The sequence below is a fragment of the Coturnix japonica genome, chromosome 1, assembly GCF_054131305.1.
Source record: "Coturnix japonica strain WE chromosome 1, WE-NBRP24, whole genome shotgun sequence".
Lineage (NCBI taxonomy): Eukaryota > Metazoa > Chordata > Aves > Galliformes > Phasianidae > Coturnix > Coturnix japonica.
In genome coordinates, this window is record NC_140663.1 from 7,930,872 (window position 1) to 7,946,876 (window position 16,005).

Genomic DNA, 16,005 nt, shown 5'->3' on the forward strand with positions numbered 1-16,005 from the left:
AATTTCTAGTAGACAAACAGTGCCACTGCACTTGTCCATTTACTGTCTGTCCCAAGTAGTAAACCTGGAAGAAATTGTTATTTAGTAGTGTTCTCACTGACCTTGTCCATAATCTTTTATTTATTTATTTATTTATTTATTTATTAAAGTATTAATTCACAGAAGCAGGGAAGGGTAAAGTAAAGGAGAAATGACAGAAAATTTGTTCCCAAATTAGAGGTTTTAGTTTCTGAGCAGTATTTATTCCTCATGAACTCTAGTTTGGCCTTGAAAAAATGATTGCTGTTTAAAAATGACTACGGATAATTCCTTGCTGTGATTTATTGCAGTCCAGCATGGTAAATTTGTCCTGTGTAGATTTCTTTCCAGAGGAAAAAAAAACATTAACTTGATAACAATTAGAAGTCACAGATGTGTTTAGTACTGGTTTTCTTTCACACAGCTTCAAGTTGAAACTCATATAGTCAGAGAAGAGCATTTCCTTTCATGCCATTCACATCTCTCTCTCTTTTTTTACTTATTTTTCCCCCTGAATTTTTCTCAAGTTCTTTCTTTCTTGGCAAACAGACATATGTTTAGATTGCTGTTGCTTTAATGTTCACTATTTCCCTATTAAATTAGTCTATAAATAAATAAATAAAAAGAAAAAAAAAATCTTCCTTTGGTTCTTTTACATGCATCCACCACCTCATAGTTTAAATAAATTCATCCTTTTTTGTTACAAATCTAAGAGTTTCTGCCTTCTTTCGGAATAACAAATGAGCTAAATACTAGTTAATGTACTTAAAACAACCTTGGAAATGATACATAACTATTTCATATGTCAAAGCTAATATTTTATTCAGTTTCCACATCTTCATGTCAACAGATATTATTTCTTTGAATAATAGAGAAAATTTTGGATTCTGAAGATGGTGGAACAATAAAACTTGAATACTAAATAAAGGTCTCCCCTCTCCCCTCTTTTTTTTTTTTTTTTTTCCTTCTTCTGACTGTTCAAAGTGATCTGTGTTTAAACAGCTCATCTGTTGATTTTCCTTGTATACGTCCTTGTTGATTTACATATTTCAAATCTTTAGGTTACTTTACATGCATCATGAATTGCCCCTCAACCCCCCTAAAAAAGGGAAAAAAAAAATAAAAATCTGCTTGGCACCAAATTTTGACTGGCTGAGAATTCAGAATGGTTAAATTTCTAAATCCAAATGTAAGGAATCCCACAGTAAGGAACATATAACTTCGGAGTCTGTCTTACAGAGTATATTTATTTACAGGCCTACATATTGCTAAGCAACGGTCACAGGGATGCCACAGTCTTTTGCTTGCTTTCAGCACTTTACACATTTACATTTACTTTCAACACAGAAGTTTTGAGTACATTTATCTTAGGTGACTGTGAATGGCAGCCATTACAAGATATGCTTAATGCTGAATAAAGGCAAGCTGACTGATACGGAGTACAAGTGACTTATGTGCACGTAATAGGCATGGCAACCTGTTTGTCTGAAATACTCCACCCAATTAGCAGGTGTTGATCCTGTTCGGAAAGGCGGAATGTAATCTGATTTCTCCAGGAGACAGGTGATCACCCCACCCAGATAGAAAAGATAAATGGGAGAGACTCCTTAGATCTAGACTGTGGTCGCAATTTAAATTGTTGCTGGGCTTGGTGAGACAGCTTGAGTTGAAACCAAATGGTATAGTTCATTGCTTTGCTAATAAAGCCATGCCCCAAGTGTGGAACAGCTTTAGTCTGTACAGCAAAAACAATTCTGTTTTTAAGTTATAGACAGAAAGGAATCATCTTCCACTTGACCTCAAAACTTTGTAATGTGTTGAGTTATTCCAGAAATGTTTTTCTGTTCCTTACATAAATTAGTTGTTCTGTAGGAAATACTGTTCTACTGAAGAACACAACAATTCAAAATAAATGAAGCTTCTTAATAAAGATCCTGGAAAGGTTTGGTGTACAACAGTCAATTTTTCAGTTGTCACTGCAAAATCCTAAAAATCAATTTGCTGGACTGTATTCACAAAAGGCTTTCATTTATATTGTTAATTACACACTAAACAGATGTACAAAAATATGTACTGCTCCCTAAAATTGGTATTTTCTATTGCAGTCTTTTCTTGGCCTCCCTTTAGATGCCCACAGTTCCAGAGCAGTTGTTATCTGCATCTAGCAAATGAAGATTTATGGACAAAATGCATCTCCAAATTTAGACATACCAAATGCAGAGCAAATCTGTAGAAACTTTGCTTCTTACGACCTCAGGCTAGGCTGGATGATTGTTGCTAACAACAAAGATTCACTGATTTCACTGATGTGCATTGTTCCAGGAGTCAAAGTGCCAGTATTGGCCAAAAGATTTACAGGAAGGCAGGCAAGCAGACAGAGAAGCATTTTTTGTTTCACCCTTACTAACACAAAGTGGGAAGCAAAGGAGCTTTCCATCTGCTGTGCAAGTGTTTTGATGATAAAACTATTTGCTAATATGGCATGCAGCTTTGTGGCTTGAAGGAATCAGGATATATCTGACTGTTTTTCAGTGAGTTTTTCTTTTAATCACATGTTTTGTTAGTTGGCTTCATTTTTCTTGTCTTGATGTTTCAATGCTTTAAATTCAAGCAGACATTCTGCAACTTGAGTAAATTATACATTTTAAGTAGTCTCATGAACTCTTATCATATGAAAAAAATCAGACAGATAACAGGCATAACTTAATTGGGAAGATAACTGTGGAAGTACAGTAAGCTGCACTAAGCAACCAAGAATGTCTTATCTATCTTCATCAGCACACTCAGTCAGAATTTTCTCAGGGCACATCTCAAGAGCAGAGGAAAATCTAGTTACGGAATTAATCAAGTACTTATGTTGGCTGTGGTGACCAACTCTAAGAGTAGTCTAACTTCTGACATCTTGGGTGGTTTTGAGTTCTCTGGTTCAGAAGGGCCACCAGATCTCAGGATCTGCTTCCTTTTTCAAAGCGCAAAGTTAGTGAGTGCTGTTAAAGTAGAATTCAGTTCAAAAAAATAACATAGATTTGTAGTAATGACTAGTTGTTTTGTTTGCCTAAATGTATTTACGGTCTCTATTGTATATAAAAAAATATATATATTAAATATTGTTTATTTATCTGCTTATCTGATAATGTGTCATCCCTAAGAACTACGTTCATAGAAATTCCCTTCTATAACATGGACCTCAATAATTCAGCTACTCAACTATCTTCACTCAGCACTGTAATCTGACTTTCAGAGGGTAGGACTATAAAACACTGAATCTGCTGATTGTGAGATGCAGTAATGAGAAAACAGGAATAGAAATGAAGTTATTGATCCATGCTCCAAGAGGCACACAGCAGTAAGTCACCGCCTGCAAATGTTTTCATGCCAACTGTGTGCAATGCTGGCCTCCCCCTCTCAAAAATCATACACCTGCTTAGTCAGGTTCAGTTGGAAGGTTATCTCCTGGAGTACAGGTGCCAGGCATAATTTACCCACCTGTCAGACTGTGAAAATTTTATAATACTGGGAAACATTCCAATTGCTGCCAATGCAGCACTTAGAATAATGGCTTTTCAGCAGTGTTACCAATTAGGTTACTGCAATAAAATGAAATTTAAAAAAGATAATCTCATTTTAACAGGACTGGAATCATTTGCTTTGTTTCCTGCCTACTTCAGACCTTTTTAAGCAGACTCTGCTCTTGGATCAATGTTTATAAGTGCTTCTGTAATGCCGAGTAGGATGCAGTACAAAATCTTAAATAATCTTACTGCATTTTAAAAGAACTTGCACACAAGCAGCAATATCTATGAAAGCATTTTCATTGTAGAGTTCACTCCAAAGAGGGCCTCCATGTGCATGCTAATATGCTGAAGTGTTTGCAGAATCTAGCTGATGCTGATACTCTATGTACAAGATACAAATATACATTTATTGCACTGTCACTCCAGAAATATTTTCCCTGAAACAATTCTGTTGCATACTGAAAAAAATGCTTTGCCAATACAAACTGAACTGATTGCAGCTGGCAGTAGCCCGCTAGAAAAAGAGAGGAGCAAAAAAGCTCCCTGATAACTTGGGAACATCTTTCAACAGTGTGATAAATTTGAATGACAGGAGTAATATGAGGGATTACTTACTCTCCATGGATACCCCTGACCTTACTGCTTAAGAATTCAACTAATTAGACAGAAGAAGGAAAAAAAAAAAAGTAAACATATTAATTAAACTCATGCATGGGACTTAATATGGAAACTGTCCATCCACTTTGATTTGAGAGACAAAACATGTATTTGTTTTGTTTGTCCAGCTGTTAGATGATAGCTTTAAATCCCCTTGTCAATCCAATTTAGACAAAGCCTTCTGATATTTTAATCACTTGGCTAAGCGGGAAGGTTGAATAAAGAAAGAATATTTTACAGGGTCTGATCCTTATCTGGATTAAGTTAGCAGAAAACTGTTGAAGATAGTGGTCTTCTACATAGTGTCCACAAAATCTGATCATTCATTTTTGTGTTAATATCTGTGAAGCAATTAAATAAAGAATGATATTTTTCTTGAAAGCAAAAAAAGGAAAATCTTTAAAATGAGGAAAAAAGTCTAGATATTTGTTGGTCATGGGGATTTACCCCTTAAACTTCCATTTAAAAAGATGTCATTGGAAACTCTTTGCTGCATCAGAAATCCAGACAGAAGGACGTAAGTTCCAGGCATCTAAGGAAAAGATAATTACTGGAAACTCATAAGACCCACCTAAATTCAGTTTTAATTTTCATATGTAGAGCAGATGTTTTGACAGATGGATGGACTTTATTTTTATATGTGTCCGGGAAAAGTCAGCAAAACACAGCCTAATCAGTGTTGCATATCTGTGGTGTTTGTTTTTCAGTCTTTCTGCTTTTGACTTCCATGCTTTGGTTGCAGACATTTTCTTTGTAATTTATTTTTTCAGGCTAATCCCTCTCTTTGTTATCCGTGCTATCAATTAGATATAAATATATTGGAAGTCTCTTAAAAATTAAATGTGTATGTTTTGTTAGTGTCAGACATATTGATCTTCATATGGTGGGTGTCTTGCTGGAAAGCTTAATTAACACTTTATCTTCTCTTAAAGACAGGCCCTCTGTCCTTATGTATAATAAATAATATTTGGTATTGGAATTTAGACTTAAGATCTCTGTCCAGACACACTGAACCTCAATGACTTGAATTCACACTCTGAATTTGTGACAGTTTCTCAACTTGTACTACAAATAGGATTTTAGTACAGAAGGATTTGCAATAAAATTTGTTTGGCCACAGTATCCTAACATGATAGAAAATATTCTTGCTACTTTTAATTTTTGTTTCAGTAAACTGTCAGCACTGAATGTAGCATAATCAGGACAAATTAAGATCCCTCTCTTTGGCTGTGCTTTAGAAAACACTGGCAATCATGCGTCATAATGTGATTAGTTTACAAAGGCAGATCCAGTATTTACATGGTGAAAATTTTAAAAAGGTAGCTATCTAAAGAGGTTTGCTCGGTGAGGGCAGAAAATGAGAGACCTCATAGGCTATGCTAAGAGGTTCCAGACATGATGCTGGGACTTAGCTGCTTAGATTTAAAGATAGAGATGCTTCAGAACAAGGCCAAAGGCAGAGCTTAGAGGTCTTAGGGAAACTTTATACTATTTATTGAAACAGAAATGAAGATTAATCCTCTACAGGGCTAGGCAAGACAAATGAATGGGCGGTTTTCAGGACTGCTGTAAACTCCCACATGATATACCTAATTTTCTCTTTGAATGTCTACCTCAATCATTCTGTACCATATGAAAAAATTTCCTTATTCTTTCTGCTGTGTAGTATAAATACACTTAATCTTTAGGACAAAACCTGTATTTAGCTATACACAGAAAGAAAAAAATTCCTAATATGAAATTGCCCGTTATAAGAAATAGGACTATTAGCTGGAAAAATTTTTAATGATTCACTATGGTGATTCCAATATTCCTCTTTTTATTTATTTATTTATTTATTTATTTATTTTTAAGTATTTTCATTAAGAATCCAAGTTATATTTTCCTGTCTACAGAGAAATCTCCAAACTTTTCATTCATTTTCATTTGCATTATTTTAAAATAATTTTCAGCACACATTTCACCCATGATTTTTGCTTTGGAATTATAATTTTAATTCTAAAACTGTTTTACTTAAAGAAGAACATTCAAAGGTAATGAATATGTCCAGAAGATGGAACATTTAAACATTCTTTTCCTGGGAAGAGCAAAAGTGGATTCAGAGGTACTTAGACGGTGAACAGAGACACAGACAGTGATAATAATATTCCCTGATAATCTGACTGTTGAAGCTTCTGGTTCTTGGTTTCTTTCATAGAATAGAATCATAGAATCATAGAAATGCTCAGGTTGGAAAAGGCTTTAAAGATTATCGAGTTCAACCATGACCTAATCATACTACCCTAACAACCCTCTGCTAAATCATGTCCCTGAGCACCACATCCAAATGGTTTTTAAACACATTCAGGGATGGTGACTCAACCACCTTCCTGGGGAGCCTATTTCAGTTCTTTCCTTCTTTTTTGTAAAGAAACTTGAGGCCATTTCCTCTCCTGTCACCTGTCACCAGTGAGAAGAGACCAGCCTCACTCTCTCTGTGAGCACCTTTCAGATACTGGAAGAGAGCAATAACGTCTCCCCTCAGCCTCGTCTTCCCTATACTAAACAGCCCCAGTTCCTTCAGTTGCTTCTCATAGGGTACATTCTGCAAGCCCTTCACAATCCTTGTTGCCCTGCTTTGGTCCTGCTCCAGCACCTCCATGTCCTTTCTGTATTGAGGTGCCCCAAACCAAACAGAGTACTTGAGGTGAGGCCTCACCAGGGCTGAGCATTGAAGTACCTTCTGTACATCCAGTGGTTATTTTCTCCTATCTGCTAGAATTTACCAGGATGCTACATTCCTTTTGTAGGCTTTGCTTCCTTCCTAGTACCTTGCTCTCTGAGATCATCTAGTGAAATGCCTCCTTCTGCTGGCATGGTCCTTCACACCAACAGTACAGTGCTGGCACAAGGGCCTGGCAGCAGGAGATACATCTGCCAAGTGGGACAAGCCCAGTTAGAGGCAACCATGTAATTCTGGGCCTCCAGCCAAGTGGGTTGGTTGTTGCTTCGTAGTTGAATTGATGTAGCCACCAGTGTTGGGACCAGCAGAGCTGTGTGCCAGGTTTCACAACTGAATACCAGTGCAACCAGGGAAAGAATGAGGAAACAGATCCTGGATATTTGAATAAAGTCAACCAAATCTCATGTAGAGGTAGGTCCAAGTCTTCTCAAGGCACACACATTTTCCCTGATAGAACTTCTTCGGCTTACATACACACTGAGATTTGGAGTTTAAATAAATCATTTAGACCTGTTAAAATTGATTTAGTACGGACTTACAGGACACTTTTTCTTCCCAGAGTCACATAAGTGGGGAAAATTAAATATTCACCATCACAGAACAGATTCTTGCTCAACTCAGGGTATCATTCACAAATTCATAGGTACAATGATGTTTCCACACATCATAGTATGTTAGTGCAGCTGTACTTAAGCATAGTAAGACAAAGGAAGGATTCTGATTATGCTGCAATTGAAATCAATGAGGCTGTTGCTATTGTTCCAGCAAGAATAGCCCTGTCTCTAAGGGAGAGAGGAAACTTCACTTTGAGCTTCCTGAGTTGACAAGGGCTTAAATCAGAACTATAACTTTACTTTGATGTCATTTATTGTGGTTTAATACCCCTCTTTATTTATTTTTTTTTACAATCGTAAAATATATAAAGAAATCTAATCTGTTAGGGAGGTGTATGTGAATTTACTGAATGGACCTTAATGGTTCCTTTATGCAGCTATAAAACACAGGGAAGCTATATGATCAGTCTGAGCTGGACTAGGAACTTTAAATGTTATATAAATTTATTTGTTATTGTCAAAGGTTTATTGTACTAAGTATTTACCATCCCCCCTGTTTAACCAGGTTGTGTCTTTCTCAGACATCTACTGCTAAAAAAATGCATTGCATAATGAATTAAAGAGGGCTTAAAAGCAGGGATGAATAAGCCAAATTTCTTAGAAGCAATTTTTATATAAATATAATATAATTCTGGATTAATTCTACAATAACAACACAGTTCCACTACAACCCTGAACAGCTGAAGCAAAAGTATAGCTATCATAAAGTTAAATTCTCTATTTCTTTCTTCCTTTCTTCCTTTCTTCCTTTATTTCTTTCTTTCCCTCATTCTTTCTCCCATGGGCTAATCTGGAGTAATGCAATAAAGCTTGTTGACTTTTTCTGTATTTTCATCAATAGGAATCAAAGAAGGTTCTGCTCCCAAGCAAAGGAGGGTTTTCCATCTCACCTTTAAAACAGTAGCTATCTAAAACCTTTTGCTTTATGTCATAGGCAGCTGAATAGTATTTATTGATTCTATATAATGTCACAGGTACCATGCTGCTGTAAATTAGGATAGCTCAATTGAAACCTGTTTAAATCCACACTGGATGTAGTTCTATCCTTTTGTAAAGACCGTTGGCACCTGATATTTCATTTTCTCCAGGCAGGCAATTCTTAAAAACTTTCATAAAACATTGTAGATCGTAAGGACATTTCTAAAATCACAGTACATGAAATCTGGAAAACCAAGGCATGTTGCTTCTGAAACAGTAATGTAGTTAAATTTGTCCAGTTCCAAATCTGAGGAAGAAAATTCTGGATTCCTTAACAATGCACAAATTGTTGGTCAGTTTTAAATTAAGCGGTATCAATGTTAGATGCTTCAGCTGAAACATCTAATGTGGAGTATCAGAGCTTATGTAAAGATCTACTTTAATTTTGTTTAATGTTTTGTGAATTTACAGTAGTTGCTCATTTTTACTACTGCAGGCATTGAATTATTAATGCATTTGCACAGTTTCTTCATATTTCTTTTATTGAAAAGAACAAATGAAAATAGCATTAAGAACAATACAGAAATACAATGTACTTTAAATAAATTATGCCAGATATTTGCTTAATACTTTGCCACTGTGACAGTACAAAGCAGTTTGTGAATCTATATGATAAATGTATTTTTGTGTTTATCTATGTGTGGGAGGAAGAATATGCATGCAGCAGAGTTTGTGTGTGTTTTCATTAAGAAAGGTCAGAATGGAAAGAATTAAGAAAGACCTCTGGTAACATTCATCTCTATTTCTTTCAATTTCCTGTTGGATTACCTTAACTATCTTTATGCTTTCTCTTCCATCTCAGTTGGAAGGTTAAGCTAAGTTGTCAGCAGTAGACCAAAGACATAGTATGATTCTGTATACTTTTCTCTGGGTACTCTTTTTAATACATCTCCGTTATCTGTTATGCAAATAAAGGGTAACATTGGAAGAGCAATGTCATTTCAGTGCAGTGCATGATGAGAAGCAGAGAAGCAGAGTATCTAAGTTTGTTGCTTTTCCAAGTAGTGGCCTAAGGCATGCTTCAAATTGTACATGCATTTTCATGGCAGAAACACTACATTCTCTTTGAGATTATCTAGTTAAATTAGCAAGAAAGTTACAGAGAGGGAGGATGTCAGTCAGTGAGACATCTGCAGAGGTGGTTATCACCACATGCCCTCGTTTACTTGGTGAGATACTGAGTACAGTTAGCAGAAGTAGGAAACAGAGAGTATAGCAACAGAGATGGATGAGCAAGCCCTTTTGGGGCTGAACCCAAATGCTGATGCAGACTTCAGACAAAAAGAAAATATATACATAGAAAAAGCATCCTCGTTTTTTTATTTTTATTTTTTAAACTGGAAATGTCTATTTTAATTCATTTTTCTTTTCTCCTATTTGAAATTTATTATTTATAATTGTGTTAGTAGACTGATTCACAGGCACTGATGTTTATTTTCATTTTTAGACCTGATTTAAATAAAAATATTAAATAAACAGGAAAAAAGTAATCAACATCTTGACTATCAAGTTAGATATTTCCATTTTAATACATTAATGATGATATTTTTTTTTTTCTAACAGACAACAGATTATGTTTGTACTAGGGAGTGTTAGTACTTGTTTTGGATGTTGAGAACTAAAATCACTCATGATTGATAATTTGGTCAGGTAGAAAATGTAAAGTCCAAGTCTTACATAGCTTACATTCCAGGAGTCATACACAGTTTCAGTAAAGTTAAATGCATGTATTCATCCTTTCAGAACTGTTTCCCAAGCATAGACAATAGAAATGAGGCAGCATGTTATATTAATGATTTGTTTTTCATCAGTTTTTTCCATCTGGCCCATCTTTTTTTTTTTTTTTTTTTTAAATTTTTTTTTCCGCTAACTGTTACTTAATTGAATACAAACAGTTGGTCCATTTTTCTTCATTATTTCATTCTGACGCTTTTCTATAAATGGTCTTTGTCTTACAAACATGGCAGTGCCATAAATTACAGAGATGAAAAGTGTCTGAAACAAAAATGAGGAAAATTTGTTGTGTAATTTTTTCTTCAAGGTTGTTGTTAATAAACGACAACCAAAGATATTTAAATGAGACCCTAAGTGAGGCTATCTATTAAATACTTCATGCTAAACATGTTTATAAACAGCTTGAAATGATCACACCTTTAAAATCTGCTTATTCAGAGGTATATCCACAACCCAGAAGCACTCCTATTAGTCATAATCACTGAATTAACTTTGTGGATAAATGCTTTTTTTGTTTTGTTTTGTTTTGTTTTTTTCATTTTCTTTGCAGAGAGAATGTGCTAATTTCATCAAGGTGCTTAAGACTTATAACCAAACACACTTGTACGCCTGTGGAACGGGGGCTTTTCATCCCATGTGCACTTATATTGAAGTTGGAAGCCATCCTGAGGTAAATTATCTTAAAACAATATTTCTCTTTTCCCTCATTTAATCTTTATTGGTGTATAGCCACGAGGCACACTTACTCGTTTTCTGTGGCTCAGGGAACAGATCTGGTCGGACCTACTCCTGCCTGTGGTGCTGACGTGCTGATTGATAGATCACAACTGAATCTATGCTTTTCTCCCACACACAGCATCCTTTCCCTCAGGGTCTTACATAAATACCAATCAGCCCATTCTGCCTACTTCATAGTTCAGTCAGTGCCTTTAATCTGAGACCAACTTTGTCGTTTACTGTCTTACTTGTTGGTACAGTCTGACACCACAGTAGATTTCTCCCAGCTAGGATTTAAAACAGTGTTACGTATTCATAAATACCACTTTTCAGATTTGACGAGACATAGCAACTGGGTTTTGTATACAACCTAAGTTTTGTTTCTTCACAAAAAAAATCATTTTCCCTCTGTTCTCCTCATTTTTTTAAACCTTTATTTTGCTGACTTTTGCTTAGTACTGCAAAAAGCATAGAATCATTCTTGTTTTGTCAGTGATTGTGGTAACTAAATAGATAAACATGGTCTTCTCCTGTGAAAAACAGTGTCACCCGCAGAAAGCAATAGGTCCGTGCTTATTTTTCTGTGTGAAGATTACACTCAAATGTCTCTGTGCTCATGCAGTTAATTCCATTTCAGTCCTTTTCCTTCTAGAATAGCAAATCTTCTGTTGTTGTTGTTATTATTATATTTCCTCTAGTATGTAGGTACACAACATCAGTAAATCCACTTTTCTTTCATTCTGACTTAACTGAGTGTTACTCCAGACTGACTCAGTTTAGCAGCCAGATTCCTGCTGTATTTTCAGCAGTCACTTATTTCACTTAAGGATATATTTTATTGGTGAATCTATATTTATGTTAGTGGCAGCTTCTGTGATATCTGAAGAACAACTCTTTCAACTTACCTGATGATTTTGCAATTCAGGTTTTCAGATTTCTGTGAAAAGAAAGACATCACTGTTAATTGAATGAGGATTCAATTATTAAAAAAAAAACAACACAGAAATTCTTGTAGAAAAGCTAACAGATTTTTTTTGAGTGTTGCCTTTATAGTCTGGAAACTATTTTTCTCTATAAAAATGTCTTTTGGTATTTGAAACATGAGTCTTTATAATGTTCTAAACATAAGGTTTTGAAGGAATGAAGGAGCTGCAGTGTAGAAGGGTTTTGTCTGTATTTTTTTTTTCTTTTTTTTTTTTTTAAATGTATACATATATATATATGTTAGTTAACATTGTATTCCAGAATGCATTCTTGGCAATTAGTGATTGTATCTTGACCACACACAGTATGTCATTGCTTACTGCATTAAACAGATTCTCTGCTTCCTGAGATCCATTTGGGAATTGGTAGACATATTAATTAACTCTAGTTCTGTCAGATGTGTGTCAATCAATCCTTGGCTATCTGCCAAGTGAATCTATCTGCTGAGAGATAGCTGGTATGAGGTCATTTACTTCTGCGCTTGGCTGTTTTATGACTGTGCCATAAAAATAACACACACTTTATCAAGAATTTATAGGAAGGATGATCTGAGATATGAGGCCAGATCCAAACTTGGTTTAACATTCTGTGTTTTGAAAGACTTGTGTTGATGCATTTGGCCCAGGAGCTGAAAGAGGGTGATTGTTTTAGCTTCCTTCCAGCAGTTCAGAACTATCAATAAAATCTAAATCATTCCTTTTTTTGGTCATTTCACAGTGAGTTTGTTAGTACCCAGTGCCTGAATCATTTTCATGGACTGTGGTTTCAGCTTCCCAAACAAGAGAAAGGAGGATCTTCCTCTGAACTGCCACTGTCACTGTTAACTTCTGATTTCATATTTAAACTGTGAGTGAAATTATCCTCACCTTCTGCTTCTTTATTCTCTGGATGATTTTGCAGGAGGAGTCATTTCCTTTCCAGTCCATCTCTATCTGTGCTGAGCAAAACTGGTGCAAGAGGGAGGCAGCTGTATCCACCTAATATCAGTCTTTCACAAATGTGATAGTCAGCCTGTGACTTGACTCTTGATAAAGTGAGAATGGGATGAGTAAATGAATTGATTAAGTTTACAACGAGAAATAATTTGGACTACCTCTCTCTGAGTTAGAGCTTTCTCTTTTACATCAGTGGCCGAGGCAGGAATTACAAATGTGCACCTTCTGCAGGAGCAGGGGCAAGGGGAGTGTGTTTGACTGACAGCAGCTATTCCACAGTGGGGGAATGCAATCTTAGCCCTGCACTCTGCATCCGTAGAAGCCAGCTGGTTTATGTGCTGATGTCAAACAGCAGCGATGGACATGTCAAAGAGCCACTGCTTCTGTATCCTAAATAGTTTATGCCTTCATAACACACTAATAAAGGTAAAAAGTGAAAATGAAGGTGAGGGATTGATTTTGAGTTAAAAAATTGCTATCTAAAATATTTCCTGAAGATTCATCTTTTGCCAAAAACTCATGGAAAATTAACAGACTTCACCATCTGCTTGTTTATTTTAAAGCACTTAGAGAGGTAAATGCGAACAGATTAGAGAATACTTTGGGAATGTATCTACTGTCTAATAAAATTGCTTGTTTATGTGATGTCAGAATAGAACCCACCTGTCTGAGTCTGCTGGAGGAGAGGAAATTAGTGTGTGTCAAAGTGAAGAGGATGGAAAAAATGTAATTCAAAGAAAAGAGTGGGAAGTGATAGAGGAGACACTGGAAGCAATTGGCATAGGCTGCAAGAGGCTGGAATATGGTACAATTCTTATGTCTGGAGAAAGGAAATAAATTACTTTGTGTGACAGTTATAAAGTAATGGGGAATATGATTTGTTAAGTCTGTTGAATATCTCTTCGATATGAAACAGTATTACAGCCCTACTCCATACTTGAAGAAAGCCATTTCTAGTGATGAAACTAGGCAGATATAATTGAGTTTGATGAACTACAGTATAAGAAATAATAATAAAAAGGTAAAAGGATATGAACAGCATGCTGTGCATCTGATTAAAAATGATCTGTGCAAATGTATACAGCCTAATATGTTGTGAATTACACTGCATTCTAAGGAGTAAAGCAGACTAATCTGTGCTTAAATCCATTCCAGATGTGGGAGTGAATAACCACAGAATTTAGAGAGAAGAATAAAGCTAATGTTTGAATAGACTTTAAGCACGTAAGCCATGAGTAAGCAGGAAAGAACATATTTAGACAGAATATGTGTATGTCCAAAATACCTGAAGAGAGCCTAATTTAAACCTTGAGGTCATCCATGGGAGAGGCAATATTTGTACCTTCACTGAACGGGGCAAACTGGCTCATATGCAAATATCTGTACTGTGTATGTCTGACTTTAAGTAAGATGACCTAATACAGACACCTACGTCAGCTATGGGGACCTGAAGTTGGGCAATAAGCAACATTCTCTCCAGGTAATGCAATCTAGTACAAGAAAGTAATTACTAAAAAATATAAGAAAGTAATTATCAGAGCTATGCTTTACTCCCACTGACTTCTGTGGAAACTCTACCAAATGTGCAGGAATTATATCCTTATGGTTGCAAAACTGCAGAAGTCAGATCTGCACTTGAAAGGAACACATACAACTGCAGGGAGACACAGAGGTGCATTAAACTCACTAGAAAATCACAACAGGATGCAGAATGCACCTGCTTGTGCGTGCCTGAGCAGGGGGAGCAGCCCTGCTCCATTTCCCCAGGGCTCCCTTTGGGGTAGTTTGCATGAACAAGTGGGGAACAGTCCTGTTTAAGGAAAGAACAGACTTTTCCATTTACTTAACCCTTACATACAGGTGGAAGTATAGAGAGTGCACTTTTTTTAGCACTCAAGGCAGGAACTGCAAAAAGCTGTACAGAACTGTTTGCCAGATCCTCAGCAGGAATACATTAGAATTTCTTCAGTGGAGGTAAATCAGTAGATGCTGTTTGAAGAACTAACCCCACTTCTTTTATTGTCTCCTAATTCCAAATTTCTTGTCAATGTCTGACAGTTTAAAACTCATTTTTAACTGGATGAACTTAAAAGGCATGAGATCTCTTTAGTTGCAGTTTATTTCTCATTCGTAATCAAAAGAGAAGCTCTAAGTTTAGTTCAGATTTATGATGTACATAAAACATTAAGTTATTGCATATGAAGTTATATAATGCTACCACCTGTAACGTATTTACTTTTTCCGGTCTCTGTGTATTTTAAAATTTTTTAGTTCAACTCATAAAAATTTGCTGAATTATACCTTCTTCTTATTTTTTTTCCCCCTTCTGTACTTTACATTAGAAGAGGTCTAGAGTGCATTTTCTAAGTAATGGACATCCTGTTCTTATATATTTATGGATCAGTTTTTTTCAACCGTCTGTATGTATATATGTCGGCACATATTATATAAATACATATGCATTGATCGAAAAAAAAGGATTTTCTTAAAATAATAACTTTGCAGGGACACTTTAATTGAAGGACTAGTGCTACTGCTGAAAGAAAATGCTGTGTAACATTTAGGAAGCCTAAAGAAAAGTGCTTCTTAAAGCACTACTTTCAGTCTTCTGGCTGATTTTGTCCTGGAAAAACAAATATTTCTGTATGTATATTAGAAAACTGCAGGTAGTGGATTTTTTTGCTTTAGTTCAGGTTTGCAGAGGTTTGTAGGCATCATTAAGCTCAAATCAGTCCAGGCATTTCAAAGGACCAATGGCCAAAATCACAAAATAAAGGTCCTTGATTTTTCTGGAGGCTGATAGATTTACAAACCATCACTAATCGAGACTGCACTGATTTCCAGTCCCTCAGGCTACCCTCCATGAAGACTGCATGAAATCAGACTTTTCAAATGTGCACAGTTTACCTCCACTTGTCAAGAAGAGTAAATCTTGGCATGTGTGTAATCTTCCTAGTATTTAGAAAGTATATAGTTTTGTATGCAGTTATATGCATCTATATATAGCATGTAATAGTTTTTGCAAGCCATAATTGACTATTATTGATTGGGAATGTTGAAGACTTTCCAGTGACACAAAAACAATATTTACAGGAGTACAGGAAGGGAACAGAGAGCATCTCTATCCTTTG

General features: G+C 35.8%; 1 protein-coding gene across 4 annotated transcripts in view; it reads left to right on the top strand.

The window, feature by feature from the left end:
- Positions 1-16,005, top strand: part of SEMA3A (semaphorin 3A) — a 316,274-nt gene that overhangs the window by 205,203 nt on the left and 95,066 nt on the right. For 2 of the 4 annotated variants that reach the window (XM_015876098.3, XM_015876014.3), the window contains one exon: positions 10,789-10,908. The exons of the other annotated variants lie outside the window; for them this stretch is intronic. In XM_015876098.3, the coding sequence (XP_015731584.1) occupies positions 10,789-10,908 (120 nt within the window). The remainder of the gene's footprint in view (positions 1-10,788; positions 10,909-16,005) is intronic. 4 annotated transcript variants of the gene reach the window in all.